The sequence below is a fragment of the Oryx dammah genome, unplaced genomic scaffold (genome assembly GCF_014754425.2).
Source record: "Oryx dammah isolate SB20612 unplaced genomic scaffold, SCBI_Odam_1.1 HiC_scaffold_4003, whole genome shotgun sequence".
NCBI classification, from domain to species: domain Eukaryota; kingdom Metazoa; phylum Chordata; class Mammalia; order Artiodactyla; family Bovidae; genus Oryx; species Oryx dammah.
In genome coordinates, this window is record NW_024073975.1 from 1 (window position 1) to 3,072 (window position 3,072).

Sequence of the window (3,072 nt, forward strand, 5' to 3'; positions counted from 1 at the left end):
GGCAATGCCAAAGAATGCTCCAACTACCCCACAATTCCACTCATCTCACACTCTAGCAAAGTAATGCTCAAAATTCTCCAAGCCAGGCTTCAGCAATATATGAACCATGAACTTCCAGATATTCAAGCTGGTTTTAGAAAAGGCAGAGGAACCAGAGATCAAATTGCCAACATCTGCTGGATCATTGAAAAAGCAAGAGAGTTCCAGAAAAACATCTACTTCTGCTTTATTGACTATGCCAAAGCCTTTGACTGTGTGGATCACAATCAACTGTGGAAAATTCTGAAAGAGATGGGAATACCAGACCACCTGACCTGCCTCTTCAGAAACCTATATGCAGGTCAGGAAGCAACAGTTAGAACGGGACAAGAAACAACAGACTGGTTCCAGAAAGGAAAAGGCTGTATATTGTCACCCTGCTTATTTAACTTCTATGCAGAGTACATCATGAGAAATGCTGGGCTGGATGAAGCATAAGCTGGAATCAAGATTGCCGGGAGAAATATCAATAACCTCAGATATGCAGATGACACCACCCTTATGGCAGAAAGTGAGGAGGAACTAAAGAGCCTCTTGATGAAAGTGAGAGAGTGAAAAACTTGGCTTAAAGCTCAACATTCAGAAAACTAAGATCATGGCATCCAGTCCCATTACTTCATGTCAGATAGATGGGCAACAGTGGAAACAGTGAGAGACTTTATTATTTGGAGGTTCCAAAATCACTGCAGATGGTGACTACAGCTATAAAATTAAAAGACGCTTACTCCCTGGAAGAAAAGCTATGACCAGCCTCAGTTCAGTTCAGTCACACAGTCATGTCCGACTCTTTTTTTTTTTTTTTCCTGTTGCCTCACTTATGATTTTATCACCAGTCATTGTTGCAGGTCTTAGTGAAATAGACAAACCTCTTAGCACAGTACACAGAAGCCACTTGAAATGTTGAGCAAATGATCAGATGGAAATTGCCAGCCTCCTCCATCACAAACTGGCTTTCAATAAGTAAATATTTACTATGATACAGCGTGACCTTGGAAGTAGAAATATCACCTTTAGTGTCAAGATATAGCGACAGTGGGCAGCTCCACTGAACACAAGTAATACAGTCCCAAGATGAAACCGCAGCAGACATGCTAGTACTCGTCACCCTCATCCTCTCCCTCTGCACTGTCGGCTCCAACCTCCTCATAATCCTTCTCAAGGGCAGCCATGTGCTCACGGGCCTCAGAAAACTCTCCTTCCTCCATGCCCTCACCCACGTACCAGTGAACAAAGGCACGCTTGGCATACATCAGGTCAAACTTGTGGTCCAGGCGAGCCCAGGCCTCAGCAACGGCTGTGGTGTTGCTCAGCATGCACACAGCTCGCTGTACTTTGGCCAGGTCTCCACCGGGTACCACAGTGGGAGGCTGGTAGTTAATGCCAACCTTGAAACCAGTGGGGCACCAGTCTACAAACTGGATGCTGCGCTTGGTCTTGATGGTGGCAATGGCAGCATTGACATCTTTGGGAACCACGTCGCCACGGCACAACAGGCAGCAGGCCCTGTATTTACCATGGCGAGGGTCACGTTTCACCATCGGGTTGGCTGGCTCAAAGCAAGCATTGGTGATCTCTGCTACAGAAAGCTGTTCATGGTAGGCTTTCTCAGCAGAGATGACAGGGGCGTATGTGGCCAGAGGGAAGTGGATGCGGAGATAGGGCACCAGGTTGGTCTGGAACTCTGTCAGATCCATATTCAGGGCGCCATCAAACCTCAGGGAAGCAGTGATGGAGGACACTATCTGGCTCATGAGGCGGTTAAGATTCGTGTAGGTTGGGCGCTCAATGTCGAGGTTTCTGCGGCAGATGTCATAGATGGCCTCATTGTCTACCATGAAGGCACAATCACAGTGCTCCAGGGTGGTGTGGGTGGTGAGGATGGAGTTGTAGGGCTCAACGACAGCTGTGGAAACCTGGGGGGCTGGGTACATGGAGAACTCCAGCTTGGACTTCTTGCCATAGTCGACAGAGAGGCGTTCCATCAGCAGGGAGGTGAACCCGGAACCAGTTCCCCCACCAAAGCTGTGGAAAACAAAGAAGCCCTGAAGACCTGTGCACTGGTCAGCCAGTTTCCGAACTCGGTCCAAGACGAGGTCAATGATCTCCTTGCCAATGGTGTAGTGGCCTCGGGCATAGTTGTTGGCGGCATCTTCTTTGCCCGAGATAAGTTGCTCAGGGTGGAAGAGCTGGCGGTAGGTGCCAGTGCGAACCTCATCAATGACTGTGGGTTCCAGGTCTACAAACACTGCCCTGGGCACATGCTTGCCAGCACCTGACTCACTGAAGAAGGTGTTGAAGGAGTCGTCTCCTCCCCCAATAGTCTTATCACTTGGCATCTGGCCATCGGGCTGGATGCCGTGTTCCAGGCAGTAGAGCTCCCAGCAGGCATTGCCGATCTGGACACCAGCCTGGCCAACGTGGATGGAGATGCACTCACGCATGATGGAGACTTGTACGGCTCTGCGGGGCTGGAACAGGGGAGGGGACTGCCGCGAAGATCTCCCACTGACAGACTATTAAGGAGTCCGGGGGAGAAGTAGTCATGTCCGACTCTTTGTGACCCCATGAATCGCAGCACGCCAGGCCTCTCTGTCCATCACCAACTCCTGGAGTTCACTCAAACTCATGTCCATCGAGTTGGTGATGCCATCCAGCCATCTCATCCTCTGTCATCCCCTTCTCCTCCTGCCCCTAATCCCTCCCAACATCAGAGTCTTTTCCAATGAGTCAACTCTTTGCATGAGGTGGCCAAAATACTGGAGTTTCAGCTTTAGCATCAGTCCTTCCAAAGAACACCCAGGACTGATCTCCTTCAGAATGGATTGGTTGGATTTCCATGCAGTCCAAGGGACTCTCAAGAGTCTTCTCCAACACCACAGTTCAAAAGCATCAATTCTTCAGTGCTCAGCTTTCTTCACAGTCCAACTCTCACATCCATACATGACCACTGGAAAAACCATAGTCTTGACTAGACGGACCTTTGTTCCAAAGTAATGTCTTTGCTTTTGAATATGTTATCTAGGTTGGTCATAA

At 49.1% G+C, this 3,072-nt stretch overlaps 1 protein-coding gene across 1 annotated transcript; it reads right to left on the bottom strand.

Moving 5' to 3' along the window:
- Window positions 1–1,023: 1,023 nt before the first annotated feature.
- Window positions 1,024–2,564, bottom strand: LOC120859882 (tubulin alpha-1C chain-like). The gene has a single exon (XM_040235805.1). The coding sequence runs from the start codon at window positions 2,478–2,480 to the stop codon at window positions 1,131–1,133; it is 1,350 nt and encodes a 449-aa protein (XP_040091739.1). The 5' UTR covers window positions 2,481–2,564; the 3' UTR covers window positions 1,024–1,130.
- Window positions 2,565–3,072: the final 508 nt, after the last annotated feature.